The sequence below is a fragment of the Bubalus kerabau genome, chromosome 9, assembly GCF_029407905.1.
Source record: "Bubalus kerabau isolate K-KA32 ecotype Philippines breed swamp buffalo chromosome 9, PCC_UOA_SB_1v2, whole genome shotgun sequence".
NCBI classification, from domain to species: domain Eukaryota; kingdom Metazoa; phylum Chordata; class Mammalia; order Artiodactyla; family Bovidae; genus Bubalus; species Bubalus kerabau.
In genome coordinates, this window is record NC_073632.1 from 26,225,537 (window position 1) to 26,241,287 (window position 15,751).

At 40.4% G+C, this 15,751-nt stretch overlaps 1 protein-coding gene across 1 annotated transcript; it reads left to right on the plus strand.

Annotated features, from left to right (window-relative positions):
• Positions 1-1,724: 1,724 nt before the first annotated feature.
• LOC129619643 (caprin-1-like) lies at positions 1,725-5,064 on the plus strand. Its single transcript, XM_055534846.1, has one exon. It carries the CDS (start codon positions 1,782-1,784, stop codon positions 3,906-3,908), a length of 2,127 nt encoding a protein of 708 aa, XP_055390821.1. The 5' UTR covers positions 1,725-1,781; the 3' UTR covers positions 3,909-5,064.
• Positions 5,065-15,751: the final 10,687 nt, after the last annotated feature.

Sequence of the window (15,751 nt, forward strand, 5' to 3'; positions counted from 1 at the left end):
CAAGTATGAATTAAAGCATGATTCACATACTATTAAAAAATCTCATTTAAGCTTCTAGCTTTATATGACAGAGTAAGCATACACATACATTTACCTCCTTCTCCCAGTGAAGTTTCATTAACATGATAATAATGCTTTCTTTAAAAGATATAAACTGTTGACTTCAAAGAACAGAGAATGGAAACTGTTGGTGAAAAAGCAATCACCAAATAAAGAAAAACAATTGATAAAGATAAACTTGCAGTATAAATCCATTTATAAAGTTAAAAAACAGGCAAAGCTAAATGATCCGTGCTTAGGAATACATATATACAAAAACTATTTTCAAAAGAAAAGAAATGATCAGCACAGCCCTCAGTGTAGGAACTACCTCTGGAGGGACAAGAATATGATTAAAGAAGAGAACACAGTGGCTTCTGTGGTGCTGCTGTTTCCTTTCTTACCTGGAGTGACAGGAACGGGGTATTCATTTCGTTATACATTTAAAATACATAATAATACTCTTGAATGTATAATGTATTTCTCCCAAAATATTATCCTTATAAAAAGATACTGCACTTATGAAATAACTACAAGAAAGTATGTACAAGATAGTATTAGATAACAAGAAAACTTTTGGAGATTAAAATTTGATTGCCACATAAAAATTCAGGAGAACAGTTAGACAATAAATCTAAAGAAATCTCCCAGATTCCAATACAAGGAGACTGAAACAAGGGAGAAAAGAGAGATTCAAAGGATTATTTCAAGACATTTTATACCCAAGAATTCCAGGAGCAGAAAAAAAAGGAATGAGGGAAAAATTATCACAGAAGTGCTAATTGATAATGTCCTCACAGATAAAGTCAGTCTTCAGGCCAAAAAGACTCATTCTGCACCAAGGACTTAGATATATCCTGGCAAAGAGTAATATGTCTGAGGATAGACAAAAAGCTACCCAGGAGAAAAGACTAGGGAATGAAAATCAAGAACATTAGCCATCTCATCAGAACCCAGGATGCAGAAAGGCAATAGAGCAAGGCTTTCAAAATTCCCAGGAAAAATGACTTTTATTCCAGATTTCTGTTGCTGTACAGTCACTAAGTCATGTCTCACTCTTTGTGACCCTACAGACTGCAGCACGCCAGGCTTTTCTGTCCTTCACTCTCTCTTGGAATTTGCTCAAACTCATGTCTATTGAGTCAGTAATGCCATCCAACCATCTCATCCTTTGTTGCCTCCTTCTCCTGCCCTCTATCAGGTTTCTGTAGCCAACATAATAACCATTCATGAGGTCATAGTAAAAACATTTTCAAACATGGAAGGACTTGGAAGTTGACCTTAAATGCACTCTTTCTTAGAAATGAAAGAATTAATATCCAAAATATACAAGCAGCTCATGCAGCTCAATGTCAGAAAAATAACCCGATCAAAACATTGGCAGAAGACCTAAGCAGACATTTTTCCAGAGAAGACATACAGATGGCTAACAAACGTGAAAAGATGCTCAACATCATTCATTAATTAGAGAAATGCAAATCAAAACCACAGTGAGGTATCATCTCACATCAGTCAGAATGGCCATCAAACAATAAGTCTACAAACAATAAATACTGGAAAAGGTGTGGGAAAAAGGGAACCCACTTAAACTGTTGGTGGGAATGCAAACTGTTACAGCCACTACAGAGAACAGTGTGGAGATTCCTTAAAAAACTAGGAATAGCGTCTCGCCCCGTCCGCCGACTGACTCGCCGCTCTTGTCCTTCCTCCCGCTTTTTCTTCTCTCCCCTTACGGTCTCAAGATGCCTTCGGCCACCAGCCACAGCGGAAGCGGCAGCAAGTCGTCCGGGCCACCACCGCCGTCGGGTTCCTCCGGGAATGAGGCGGGGGCCGGGGCCGCCGCGCCGGCTTCCCAACACCCCATGACCGGCACCGGGGCTGTCCAGACCGAGGCCATGAAGCAGATTCTCGGGGTGATCGACAAGAAACTTCGGAACCTGGAGAAGAAAAAGGGCAAGCTTGATGATTATCAGGAACGAATGAACAAAGGGGAAAGGCTTAATCAAGATCAGCTGGATGCCGTGTCTAAGTACCAGGAAGTCACAAATAACTTGGAGTTTGCAAAAGAATTACAGAGGAGTTTCATGGCATTAAGCCAAGATATTCAGAAAACAATAAAGAAGACAGCACGTCGGGAGCAGCTTATGAGAGAGGAAGCTGAACAGAAACGTTTAAAAACAGTACTTGAGCTGCAGTATGTTTTGGATAAACTGGGAGATGATGAAGTGAGAACTGACCTGAAGCAAGGTTTGAATGGAGTGCCAATATTGTCTGAAGAGGAATTGTCGTTGTTAGATGAGTTCTACAAATTAGCAGACCCTGAACGAGACATGAGCTTGAGGTTGAATGAGCAGTATGAACATGCCTCCATTCACCTGTGGGACTTGTTGGAAGGAAAGGAAAAACCTGTATGTGGAACAACTTATAAAGCTCTAAAGGAAATTGTTGAGCGTGTTTTCCAGTCAAACTACTTTGACAGCACCCACAACCACCAGAATGGTCTGTGTGAGGAAGAGGAGGCAGCCTCAGCACCTACGGTTGAAGACCAGGCAGCCGAAGCTGAACCTGAGCCAGTGGAAGAATACACTGAACAAAATGAGGTTGAATCAACAGAGTATGTAAATAGACAATTTATGGCAGAAACACAGTTCAGCAGTGGTGAAAAGGAGCAGGTAGATGATTGGACAGTTGAAACAGTTGAGGTGGTAAATTCACTCCAGCAGCAACCTCAGGCTGCATCTCCTTCAGTACCAGAACCCCACTCTTTGACCCCAGTGGCTCAAGCCGATCCCCTCGTGAGAAGACAGCGAGTACAGGACCTTATGGCACAGATGCAGGGGCCCTATAATTTCATACAGGATTCAATGCTGGATTTTGAAAACCAGACACTTGATCCTGCCATTGTATCTGCACAGCCAATGAATCCAGCACAGAACATGGACATACCCCAGCTGGTTTGCCCTCCAGTTCATTCTGAATCTAGACTTGCTCAACTTAATCAAGGTTCTGTACAGCCAGAAGCTACACAGGTTCCTTTGGTTTCATCCACAAGTGAGGGATATACAGCATCTCAACCCTTGTACCAACCTTCTCATGCTACTGAGCAACGACCACAAAAGGAACCGATTGACCAGATTCAGGCAACGACCTCTTTAAATACAGACCAGACTACAGCATCATCATCCCTTCCTGCTGCTTCTCAGCCTCAAGTGTTCCAGGCTGGGACAAGCAAACCTTTACATAGCAGTGGAATCAATGTAAATGCAGCTCCATTCCAATCCATGCAAACGGTATTCAATATGAATGCCCCAGTTCCTCCTGTTAATGAACCAGAAACTTTAAAACAGCAAAATCAGTACCAGGCCAGTTACAACCAGAGCTTTTCCAGTCAGCCTCACCAAGTAGAACAAGCAGAGCTTCAGCAAGAACAGCTTCAAACAGTGGTTGGCACTTATCATGGTTCTCAGGACCAGCCCCATCAAGTGACTGGTAACCACCAGCAGCCTCCTCAGCAGAACACTGGATTTCCACGTAGCAGTCAGCCCTATTACAACAGTCGTGGTGTGTCTCGTGGAGGTTCCCGTGGTGCTAGAGGCTTGATGAATGGATACAGAGGACCTGCTAATGGATTCAGAGGAGGATATGATGGTTACCGCCCTTCATTCTCTACTAACACTCCAAACAGTGGTTATACACAATCTCAATTCAGTGCTCCCCGGGACTACTCTGGCTATCAGCGGGATGGATATCAGCAGAATTTCAAGCGAGGCTCTGGGCAGAGTGGACCACGGGGAGCCCCACGAGGTCGTGGAGGGCCCCCAAGACCCAACAGAGGGATGCCGCAAATGAACACTCAGCAAGTGAATTAATCTGATTCACAGGATTATGTTTAATCGCCAAAAACACACTGGCCAGTGTACCATAATATGTTACCAGAAGAGTTATTATCTATTTGTTCTCCCTTTCAGGAACCTTATTGTAAAGGGACTGTTTTCATCCCATAAAGACAGGACTACAATTGTCAGCTTTATATTACCTGGATATGGAAGGAAACTATTTTTACTCTGCATGTTCTGTCCTAAGCGTCATCTTGAGCCTTGCACATGATACTCAGATTCCTCACCCTTGCTTAGGAGTAAAACATAATATACTTTAATGGGGTGATATCTCCATAGTTATTTGAAGTGGCTTGGATAAAGCAAGATTGACTTCTGACATTGGATAAAATCTACAAATCAGCCCTAGAGTCATTCAATGGTAACTGACAAAACTAAAATATTTCCCTTGAAAGGAAGATGGAAGGAGTGGAGTGTGGTTTGGCAGAACAACTGCATTTCACAGCTTTTCCACTTAAACTGGAGCACTGAACATTTAGATGCATACCAAATTATGCACGGGCCCTAATCACACAGACAAGGCTGGTGCCAGCCTTAGGCTTGACACGGCACTGTTCACCCTCTGGCCAGACAACTGTGGTTTAAGACACATGTAAATTGCTTTTTAACAGCTGATACTGTGTAAGACAAAGCCAAAATGCAAAATTAGGCTTTGATTGGCACTTTTTGAAAAATATGCAACAATTAAGGGATATAATCTTGATGGCCGCTTCTGTACTTAATGTGAAATATTTAGATACCTTTCAAACACTTAACAGTTTCTTTGACAATGAGTTTTGTAAGGATTGGTAGTATATATCATTCCTTATGACGTACATTGTCTGTCACTAATCCTTGGATCTTGCTGTATTGTCACCTAAATTGGTACAGGTACTGATGAAAATCTAATGGATAATCATAACACTCTTGGTTACATGTTTTTCCTGCAGCCTGAAAGTTTTTAAAAGAAAAAGACATCAAATGCCTGCTGCTGCCACCCTTTTAAATTGCTATCTTTTGAAAAGCACCAGTATGTGTTTTAGATTGATTTCCCTATTTTAGGGAAATGACAGTCAATAGTTTCACTTCTGATGGTATAAGCAAACAAATAAAACATGTTTATAAAAAAAAAAAAAAACTAGGAATAAAACTACCATACAGTCCAGCAATCCCACTCCTGGGCTGTACCCCAAGGAAATCAGAACTAAAAAAGATACATGTACCCCAGTGCTCACTGCACTATTTACAATAGCTAGGACATGGAAGCAACCTAGATGTCCATCGGCAGATGAATAGATAAGGAAGTTGTGGTACATGTACACAATGGAATATTATTCTTCTATAAAAAGGAACAAATTTGAGTAAGTTCTAATGAGGTGGATGAACCTAGAGCCTAATATACAGAGTGAGGTAAGTCAGAAAGACAAATATTGAATATTAATGCATATCTAGTGCAATCTAGAAAGATGGCACTGATGATCCTAAATGCAGGGCAGCAAAGGAGACACAGACATAAAGAACAGATTTGGACTCAGTGGGAGAAGGAGAGGGTGGGATGATTTGAGAGAATAGCACTGAAACATACACATTACCATTTATAAAATAGACAGCCAGTAGCAGTTTGATGTATGATGCAGGGCACCCAAAGCCAGTGCCCTGTGACAACCTGGAGGAATAGGGTGGGGAGGGAGGTGTGAGAGGGGCTCAGGATGGAGAGGTCACGTGTTTGTCTATGGCTGATTCATACTGATGTACGACTGAAACCATCACAACATTGTAAAGTAATTATCCACCAAATAAAACAAGTAAGTTTAAAAAAACAGAAGAGTATCCAATCAAAATGAAAAAAGAAGGCTACCCCTGTAACTGGTGGGTTACAGTCCATGGGATAGCAAAGAATCAGACACAATTGATTGACTAACATTGACACTGGCTGCTGCTGCTGCTGCTAAGTCACTTCAGTCGTGTCCAACTCTGTGTGACCCCATAGACGGCAGCCCACCAGGCTCCCCCAACCCTGGGATTCTCCAGGCAAGAATACTAGAGTGGGTTGCCACTTCCTTCTCCAATTCATGAAAGTGAATTCGCTCAGTCATGTCCAACTCTTTGCAACCCCATGGACTGCAGCCAACTAGGCTCCTCCGTCCATGGGATTTTCCAGGCAAGAGTACTGGAGTGGGGTGCCATCACCTTCTCCATAGGGCCCCTCAAAATAGTGATTTCCAACTCAAGACAGCAGTGAAGGGAACTGATGGCCACACAGCTGTCCTAGAGAGCCCTCATGGAGATGGCAGCTAGAAGACAGAGAATTGGGACAGAAAGACTTGGGGAAATTTTGAGAATATGTAGAATAAATAACATGGATGGGAGTTAGGAAAAACTTGTTGATAAAACAAAGGTACTTGGTGAAATGTAAAAAGGAAAATCTATTTGAACTTGACACAAAGAGCATTCTCCATCATGGCAGAGTAGTAATAACTTGTACTCCAAGGCAAGGACATGTACTACTGGCTGTTTCTTGACTCTACAATGAACAAATATGCATGGGCACCTGTGTTGGCTCCAGCCTCCAGGAAGCAGTGGTCAAGGCAGAGTTAGAATGGCAAGAGATGTCTTGGTGAAGATGCCTGCGAAAGACAAAGGGGAGAAGGAGTAGGAGTAGGCACGAAAAGCTTTCAATGCCCAATGTAGGTCTGATGCCTGTGAAAAAGGGAGAAAGAGGCTTGGATAAGAAGAGCCCAGACTGGTACCACTTGAGACACTCTCAGCCAGCCCAACAGGAAGTTACAAAGCAAAAATTGCCCTTTGCATGAGTTTCATGTTGGGCAGGAATGGCCAGTACCTAGAACCACCACTGTGCTCAATCACTGGCTAGAGTCACCCAGACAGTCAGGGAAAATAAGTCCTCTGCTCAAAGGCAGTACTGCTGACTGCCCTCCTTGCTTGAGAAACTCTCTTTAAAATAGACCTGAGTGGCCTGGTATACTTCTTCCAGTATATGCAACACACTCACCCAGACCTCAAAGGCTACCACCTCAAGGCTGTATCCAATTACTGCATCAGCTCAAAATTCAGGTTTTGTTGTTTCATTTTGTACTGTTTTTTTTTTCCTTTTTTCAGTAATATGCCCATGTCCAGATGTAGTCTAGTCATTTACTAAATACAAACCAAAAAAGCAGTTGTCTTACCCAATATACTCAGCAGTACTCTTGCCTGGAAAATCCCATGGCTGGAGGAGCCTGGTGGGCTGCAGTCCATGGGGTCGCTAAGAGTCAGACACGACTGAGCAACTTCACTTTCACTTTTCACTCTCATGCATTGGAGAAGGAAATGGCAACCCACTCCAGTGTTCTTGCCTTTAAAATCCCAGGGACAGGGGAGCCTGGTGGGCTGCCGTCTATGGGGTCGCACAGAGTCGGACACGACTGAAGCGACTTAGCAGCAGCAGCAGTGGAGGTACAGGGTAATCACAATAAAAGCTACATGATTATCAAATATCTTTAGTAATATAAAATACACTTTACATGGAAAACTTCATGAAGTGCACTCACATAGCTTATCTTCTAATTTATGTTTAAATAACATGGTTGTGGTGCTGAGTACCTCTTGGCATCATCAATGGTAACTGAGACCGGTTTTCCTAGTGTCCTATACTTCTCACTCTTCCTCATGAGGGCAATTATATTCTGCATCGAGCTTTAGTAGAGAAAACAAATGCAGGTTCACGGACCATGATAAAGGATAAACCAGATAGAAAGCATCAAATATAAGTGATGATGTATCTTTAAAATGATTTAATATGGGGCATATTTCATGAGATGGACTTCCCTGCTGGCTCAGACAGTAAAGCGTCTGCCTACAATGCAGGACACTCGGGTTCAATCCCTGGGTTGGGAAGATCCCCTGGAGAAGGAAATGGCAACCCACTCCAGTACTCTTACCTGGAAAATCCCATGGAGAATCCTGGTAGGCTACAGTCCATGGGGTCGAAAAGAGTCAGACACAGCTGAGCAACTCACTTTCACTTTCTTTCTTAGAGGTTAAAAAAAAAAATCACAGGCTTTTCTAAGCCTAACGTGTGGATCATTTGTAATAGTATTCCCTGAAAAATTTAGTAGGATTCTAGTCTTACAGTTTTTAAGGGATGAACTCAGCCAAAGATTTAATCAAAAATTGCTTCAAGACTTGAGGACTGACATTTATCTCACAGCGTCTGTAACTCTGCCTCGAGCACTGGCAGCTACGGGAAGTCAGCTGAGACCTGGGGACAAGGCAACCCTTAATCTCATCTTCACAGCCAGACTGGTTCCCACAGTCTAACAGGGCTGCTTGAAAAGGTTTGCGGCCCTATTCTTATCACCTGCTAAAACTGACAGTTCTATAATTGCCTGAATTTGTATTCCAGAATCAGTTTACTTCTTTAGTCCTGTGAGGCCTCAAATTACCAGAACCCCAGTCATCTGAGATTGCCTCAGGCACAGAGTCCCTCATCAAAATTGCATTTCCCATCTCTACTCTCAAACTAACCTCAGCTCTCCTTTTTGTTGCAGGGCCTTTTAAAAGAGGTCAGAAGCAGCCAACAGACATTTATTTTTTTCCCACCATTTCCCTGGAGTTTTTGGCTCACCTGGGCCATAATCTGCCCATCCAAGTATCAGAGATTTGTTTTGCCACTGTTTTGCCACATCATAAAAAATGTGATCCCGTTTATATTCTGCAGTGTCCATATGGTTAAAACTGTCAAATAAATGTGCCTATTTAAGTTTCTGTTGTATGTAGTATTCTACTTTCACAAACCAAATTTTGTTAGGATATAGATTCAGCTGCATGAAATAGAAAGCTGAATTAACATACCTTTAAAAAGACAGAAGATAATTTCTTTCTTCCACATAGCAGCAAGATAGAAGAGAGAGGGATAAACAATACAGCCCTTCCTTTAAGGACATGTCTTTGGAAGTATCACCTATCATTTTCCCTCACAATTTCCAGGCTAGTACATAATTGCATGGCCATTATTCAGTGACAGGAAAACTGGGAAATGAATGGCTGTTTGCCCTGCTTTAAAAAAAAAAAAAAAAAAACGGGTTCTTCTGCTACAGAGAGAGAGAAAAGAAAAATCAGGGACAACTAATCTCCTCTACTATTCTTTCCCAAGTCCCCCTATTTAATGGAGGATGTCCAAACTAATTCTCCAAAGACAGAATTTTCCCCATAATTCACTTCATCAAGACTGACGATGAATCCTTACTGAACATAAAAAATCAGTACCTCAATGTCCCGACTTTCAAGGCTCCTTAATCACACTTCCTTCAAAATCAACCTCAAATCCCATCTCTTTCATAAAATCTCAGGTTGTTCCAACCCGAACTCTCCATTCTCTGCACTCTCAATGATGCAGTTTACCATTTGATTTTCCCCTACTTTTTAATATGCCTGTTTTCTCTAAAAAGAATGATTTTACACTCATTACAAGAAAGTTCACTGATTTATCATAATTTTTTTTGCCCCACTTAATATATATTAAGGTATTAATAGTCTTCTTCTTGTTCGGTCACTCAGTTGTGTCTGACTCTTTGTGACCCCATGGACTGCAGCACGCCAAGCTTCCCTGTCCATCACCAACTCCCAGAGCTTACTCAAATTCATGTCCATTGAGTCATTGATGCCATCCAACCATCTCATCCTCTGTTGTCCCCTTCTCCTTCTGCCTTCAATCTTTCCCAGCATCAGGGTCTTTTCCCATGAGTCGGCTCTTCACATTAGGTAGCCAAAGTATTGGAGCTTCAGCTTCAGCATCAGTCCTTCCAATGAATAATCAGGACTGATTTCCTTTAGGGTTGATTAGTGTGATCTCCTTGCAGCCCAAGGGACTCTCAAGAGTTTTCTCCAAATCCACAGTTCAAAAGCATCAATTCTTCTGGCATTCAGCTTTCTTTATGGTCTAACTCTCACATCCATACATGACCACCTGAAAAACCGTAGTTTGACTAATGGACCTTTGTGGGCAAAGTATCTGTGCTTTTTAATACGCTGCTTAGGTTTGTTGTAGCTTTTCTTCCAAGAGCCTTTTAATTTCATGGATCAGAATCCTGTTGAACACACAGGAATTATAGGGGCAGTAACTGAAAAATATAAGGAAGAATCTTTATTTTCTCTGATGCCATGGTTCGGTAAATGTACTGTTTAGGGTTGGGTTCCTCATACAAGTAAATTTCTTAGAGTTCACAAAGACATTCAGTTCAGTTCACTTGCTCAGTCATGTCTGACTCTTTGAGACTCCATGAACCGCAGCACACCAGGCCTCCCTGTCCATCACCAACTCCCGGAGTCTACCCAAACCCACGTCCATTGAGTTGCTGATGCCATCCAACCATATTATCCTCTGTCATCCCCTTCTCCTCCTGCCCTCAATCTTTCCCAGCATCAGAGTCTTTTCCAATGAGTCAGCTCTTCACATCAGGTGGCCAAGGTATTGGAGTTTCAGCTTCAACATCAGTCCTTCCAATGAACAGGACTTGGAAGGACTGATTCCTTTAGGATGGACTTGTTGGATCTCCTTGCAGTCCAAGGGACTATAAAGAGTCTTCTCCAACACCACAGTTCAAAAGCATCAATTCTGTGCTCAGCTTTCTTTATACTCCAACTCTCACATCCATACATGACTACTGGAAAAACCATTGCCTTGACTAGATAGACATTTGTTGGCAAAGTCTCTGCTTTTTAATATGCTGTCTAGGTTGGTCATAACTTTCCTTCCAAAGAGTAATCATTTTTTAATTTCATGGCTGCAATCACCATCTGCAGTGATTTTGGAGCCCAGAAAAATAAAGAAAGCCACTGTTTCCACTGTTTCCCCATCTATTTGCCATGAAGTGATGAGACTGGATGCCACAATTTAGTTTTCTGAATGTTGGGCTTTAAGCCAACTTTTTCACTCTCCTCTTTCACTTTCATCAAGAGGCTCTTCAGTTCTTCTTCACTTTCTGCCATAAGGGTGGTGTCATCTGCATATCTGAGGTTATTGATATTTCTCAGGCAATCTTGATTCCAGCTTGTGCTTCCTCCAGCCCAATGTTTCTTATGATGTACTCTGCATAGAAGTTGAATAAGTAGGATGACAATATATAGCCTTGACGTACTCCTTTTCCTATTTGGAACCAGTCTGTTGTTCCATGTCCAGTTCTAACTGTTGCTTCCTGACCTGCATACAGATTTCTCAGGAGGCAGGTCAGGTGGTCTGGTATTCCCATCTCTTTCAGAATTTTCCACAGTTTATTGTGATCCACACAGTCAAAGGCTTTGGCATAGTCAATAAAGCAGAAATAGATGTCTTTCTGGAATTCTCTTGCTTTTTTGATGATCCAGCAGATGTTGGCAATTTGATCTCTGGTTCCTCTGCCTTTTCTTGAACATCTGGAAGTTCATGGTTCACGTATTGCTGAAGCCTGGCTTGGAGAATTTTGGACATCACTTTACTAGTGTGTGAGATGAGTGCAATTGTACAGTAGTTTGAGCATTCTTTGGCATTGCCTTTCTTTGGGATTGGAATGAAAAATGACCTCTTCCAGTCCTGTGGCCACTGCTGAGTTTTCTAAATTTGCTGGCATATGGAGTGCAGCACTTTCACAGCATCATCTTTCAGGATTTGAAATAGCTCAACTGGAATTCCATCACCTCCACTAGCTTTGTTTGTAGTAATGCTTCCCAAGGCCCATTTGACTTCACATTCCAGGATGTTTGGCTTTAGGTGAGTGATCACACCATCATGATTATCTGGGTCGTGAAGATGTTTTTTGTACAGTTCTTCTGTGTATTCTTGCTACCTCTTCTTAATATCTTCTGCTTCTGTTAGGTCCCTACCATTTCTGTCCTTTATTGAGCTCCTCTTTGCATAAAATGTTCCCTTGGTATCTCTAAGTTTCTTGAAGAGATCTCCAGTCTTTTCCATTCTGTTGTTTTCCTCTACTTCCTTGCGCTGATCGCTGAGGAAGGCTTTCTTATCTCTCCTTGCTATTCTTTGGAACTCTACCCACTAAATCAAATGGGTATATCTTTCCTTTTCTCCTTTGCTTTTTGCTTCCCTTCTTTTCACAGCTATTTGTAAGGCCTCCTCAGACAGCCATTTTGCTTTTTTGCATTTCTTTTTCTTGGGGATTGTCTTGATCCCTGTCTCCTGTACAATGTCACAAACCTCCATCCATAGTTCATCAGGCACTCTGTCTATCAGATCTAGTCCCTTAAATCTATTTCTCACTTCCACTGTATAGTCATATTTGATTTAGGTCATATTTGATTTGATTTGGGTCATACCTGAATGGTATAGTGGTTTTCTCCACTTTCTTCAATTTCAGTTTGAAGACATTACTTCTTTTTAAAAACATGTATTTCTACTCTTCTTAATATCAAATATTATAAAGATTAGCAATAAATATTAGAAAATATAAACATGAAAGTAAAAGTATCTCTAATTCCTTTAAGAATAGATTATACCTAAAAATACTTTAGTATATACTCTTCAATGAAAGATATGATGTCAAACACATTTCAATGAGAATTACATGCACAGTGTTCAAATTGTTAGAAAACTATTAATAGAATTGTCCAAACAGCTTTAATGATCTTTCTTGTTAGTATCTAACAGGACTTCATGAAGCCTGCAAACATTGTTCCTGCTATACTACTCTTACCAAGGCTTATATTTAAGACGATTTTATGTTTCCAGGGTTTATGACAGACAAATGCTTGGCTTTCAGAGGTATAATGACATATCATCTACAATCATAAAACAAATCATATAGTATTTTATGTGTTTCATTTTTCTGCTCTACAGTTTGAAAGCATCAATATATAAATTTTCAAGAAAAAAGAGATACCTACACTATAAACTTATATTTATATGCTTCAATGTATTTTATGGTCTTCACAATTCTTGGTAAGAAACAATGAGCTATATTCTCTTGACTTTCAAATAAAGCATTCCCAAAATACATTTTCCCTTTAGAATATTAATCATTAAGTTATATCTTTCCCTTCTTATCTACATCACAGAGTCATGGTGAAAATAAATGAGAAATAAATTTGAAAAAAATTTGAGCTCTTGGAAGGAATAGTATCATATAAAGGTGAAATATTATGTTATTTATAAATTCAAGATTTATTTTGAAGTAGAAGTCACCCTACCATTATCCTACATATAGACAGATATTTCTCAGAATCATTACTTTCCATATCAATAAAAATAAAAGTATTGATTGCTTCATTTTCTCTATACAGGATTCTCAGATCCAAAGTGTTTCACTGAAATGATCTTTCCTCCATATTGAAAAATAGTGCATCCCACTGAAAATGAAGGACCACCCACTTTTTTCAAAGGGAGAAATAACAGCCATGAAGATTACTCATGAAAAACTCAGAAAGGAATCCACTTATAATGGGCAAACGAATTGCAAAATGAACAGTAGGTGTAGCATAATATCAAGAAGAGTTACTATCCTGATAAATAGCTCCATTCTTTTATTTTTGACTTATCAAACTATTATTGCAAACTTAATATTTTCCACATTGACATTCAGCAGTATTAGAAACCCAGAGAAAAAACTTATGTGAATAATTATTAAATCCAGGTGATAACTACATAGATGTTTGATTAATCACTCACTTTTGTGTAGTCTTTTAAACTGTCATAATAAAAAAACTGCTTTATCTCAAGAGTTCAGACACTTCAATTTTACCAACTAAAATGTTGGCCAAATTAGGAACAGCACAGCAATTCAGTTTATCACTTTATGCCTTTTAAAAATGAATTGTCACAGTAGCATCTGATTTTACCTGAATAAGCCAAGAGATGTCCAGGTAAGGAAAAGCCCTGCCTTCATTATCTCTTTTCCCTGTTGAACTTCTGTTGATCTATTTCAAGAATACATTATACATGCTCATTTGCCCAAGCAGTCTCTGATACTATTTGACAATATCATTTATGTCTAGTTTCCAAAAGGATTTCCTGGGTATTTCTGCTTGTAGGTTCATAGATTTTTCTACAAGAATATATCATATTCATGGGAATCAAATTTCTTCTTGCCTTATAATAAGATATTTTCTTTTGATAGTCATATTGAAAAAAAAAGACTGGCAAACTAGAGGCTTTACCGAGTTCAACTGGCCACTCAAGGAGTAACTTACCCCTCAGATAAAACTTGAAAATACTTTTAAGTGACAAGTAATATTTGTTGAGCCCTGTTCCTCTGGTCTTGGGCTAAGCAATTTAGCTGCATTTGCTCATTTAATTCTGATAATAATGACTGTGTGTACTATATCTGGAGAGAAAATCTACTTGTTTCTCAGAAAACTGGCATTTGAGACATGCCAGACATAAATTTCTGGAAAATTTAGAAATTTACAATGGAGTGGTGTCACTGGGTTTTACTTGAAGTGACTTTCTTGCACATTCAGAGCCTCTTCATTTCCATGTCCCTTTTGAGCCCTGTTTTCCTGGTCCCCATGACTACACTCTCACAGGAACGTGGAATCTGGTGCGGAGGCCTCTGCCTCAGGATATGAAACTGCCTAGGCCTGCAGAATCTATCTCCCCACATTTGTTAAGGCTGCATAATCACCCTCCACAGATTTCTACTGTTTATCTTATCCACTGTGTTCCTCCAACAAATCCTCTGATTAACCCATTCCACCCTGGGCTGCAGCCGTCTACCTTCTGTATACATAGCAAGTGAACACAGACTTCAGTCTCACAGGCATTTCTTCATGGGGTTTCATTGTTGTCAGATTTTTTAATTCATTTTTACCTCTTGATTCTACAGTTTTTCCAAGGTTGATCTGGGGGAAGAAGCCAAACACCTTGGCTCATTCATCTTCTTAAAAACCAGAAACCTTACTTGTTTATTACTAATCTCACACTAATGGACGAAGCTACAATTTGTGTTAAATTCTAAAGTAATGATCAGGACTTATATAACTAATAAACCCAGAGTCAGCTGAGGCCATGTGATGGGAAAAATATCCCCTACAAGACTGTCAACAAGACACATACAACACAATCCTCCCTTGGCCCAGAATGACTTGAAAACAGCATAAAGAGGAACAGATCTGAAGTCACCTGTCTTTTCCACCTACCTCAGACTGGTAGAAATATTCATATCAGTGTTCTAAGCCACTCATGAAACTTGGTTGTAGCATTAAGTCCTGACTTACAGGCTTTAATAGAATAAGTATCACATAATTTTTCTAGGCTTCAATATCTAAAAGTCTTTTACATTAAAATGGGAAAATCCTTCTCCTTCTTTGCATCAGCTGGGCCTGCTTCCTAAGCCTTCTGGGGCCAGTTATCATCTGATGAGGCTGCACTTGGCCCAAATACCCTGCTAAAACCAGAGTCTGTATAGTCCAAACTTAAGCTGTAATAGCTACACACCATTAGGCCCTAGACTCTTACTTTTGGTGCAGTCAGAGTTTAACAAGTCACCTCCCTTCACCTTACTGCCACCACCCCACCCTCACTCCACCCCCTTGCCACCTGCTGCCATGGTCTTGCAGAGATCTGCATTGAATGTGACCCTTTTCTCTCACAGACCCCTAGCAATCACTGATGTTTTTACCGTCTCCATAGCTTGACTTTTTCCAGAATGTCACTCAGTTGCAATCATAGAATACACAGCCTATTCAGATTGACTTCTTTGACTTAGCAATATGCATTTACATTTGCTCCATGCCTTTTCATAGTTTTGTATCACTAAATAATATTCCATTGTATGGATGTACCACAGTTTGGTAATCCATAAATCTATCGGAGTCCATTTTGCCTGCTTTCAGGTTTGGCAAAGCTG